Here is an 807-nt window from a genome sequence, read left to right on the forward strand (position 1 = left end):
CACATGCACACTCACATACACACTCACATGCACACACATACACACACACACACACACTCACATGCACACTCACATGCACACCTGCACACACTCACATGCACACACACACACACTCACATACACACTCACATGCACACCTGCATGCACACGCCCGCACCCCTTCAGACGCGGTGATCACCACGTGGGATGTGAAGAACGCCAACATCTTCTGGACAGCTATGATGAAGATGCCTCTGGGCACACACCAGATCATGACGTACAAGTGCATGATCATTGTGCACAAGCTACTGCACGACGGCCACCCCTCAGTCATCCCTGCGACCTACCACCAGAAGACCAAGTATGTGTGTGTGCACATGTGTCATCAGAACATGAGAAGACCAATTATGTGCGTGTGCACATGTGTCATCAGAACATGAGAAGACCAGGTACGTGTGTGTGCACATGTGTCATCAGAACATGAGAAGACCAAGTATGTGTGTGTGCACATGTGTCATCAGAATATGAGAAGACCAAGTATGTGTGTGTGCACATGTGCCATCAGAACATGAGAAGACCAAGTGTGTGTGTGTGTACATGTGTCATCAGAAGACCAAGTATGTGTGGGGTGTTTGTACCTGTGGATGTGAGCGTTTGGCGTGTGCATGCAAGCTATGTATAGTGTGCGAATGTATGTGTAGGTATCCTTGAGTACATATGTATAAGTGTGTACGTCGATTACTCTCTCGTGTGCACAAGCTATCCCTAGCGTGCTGACCTATGTGTAAGTACTTCCCACCTGAGAGTGTTTGTGCGTGCGTGCGTACG

General features: G+C 48.8%; 1 protein-coding gene across 1 annotated transcript; it reads left to right on the forward strand.

Annotated features, from left to right (window-relative positions):
• Positions 1 to 95: 95 nt before the first annotated feature.
• Positions 96 to 340, forward strand: SARC_04742 (hypothetical protein; the record flags this gene model as incomplete). Its single annotated transcript, XM_014301422.1, has 1 exon — positions 96 to 340. A coding segment is annotated over one exon (245 nt), but the record flags the coding sequence as incomplete, so codon positions are not given.
• Between the last annotated feature and the right edge of the window lie 467 nt (positions 341 to 807).

This window comes from Sphaeroforma arctica, assembly GCF_001186125.1.
Source record: "Sphaeroforma arctica JP610 unplaced genomic scaffold supercont1.278, whole genome shotgun sequence".
Taxonomy (NCBI): Eukaryota; class Ichthyosporea; order Ichthyophonida; genus Sphaeroforma; species Sphaeroforma arctica.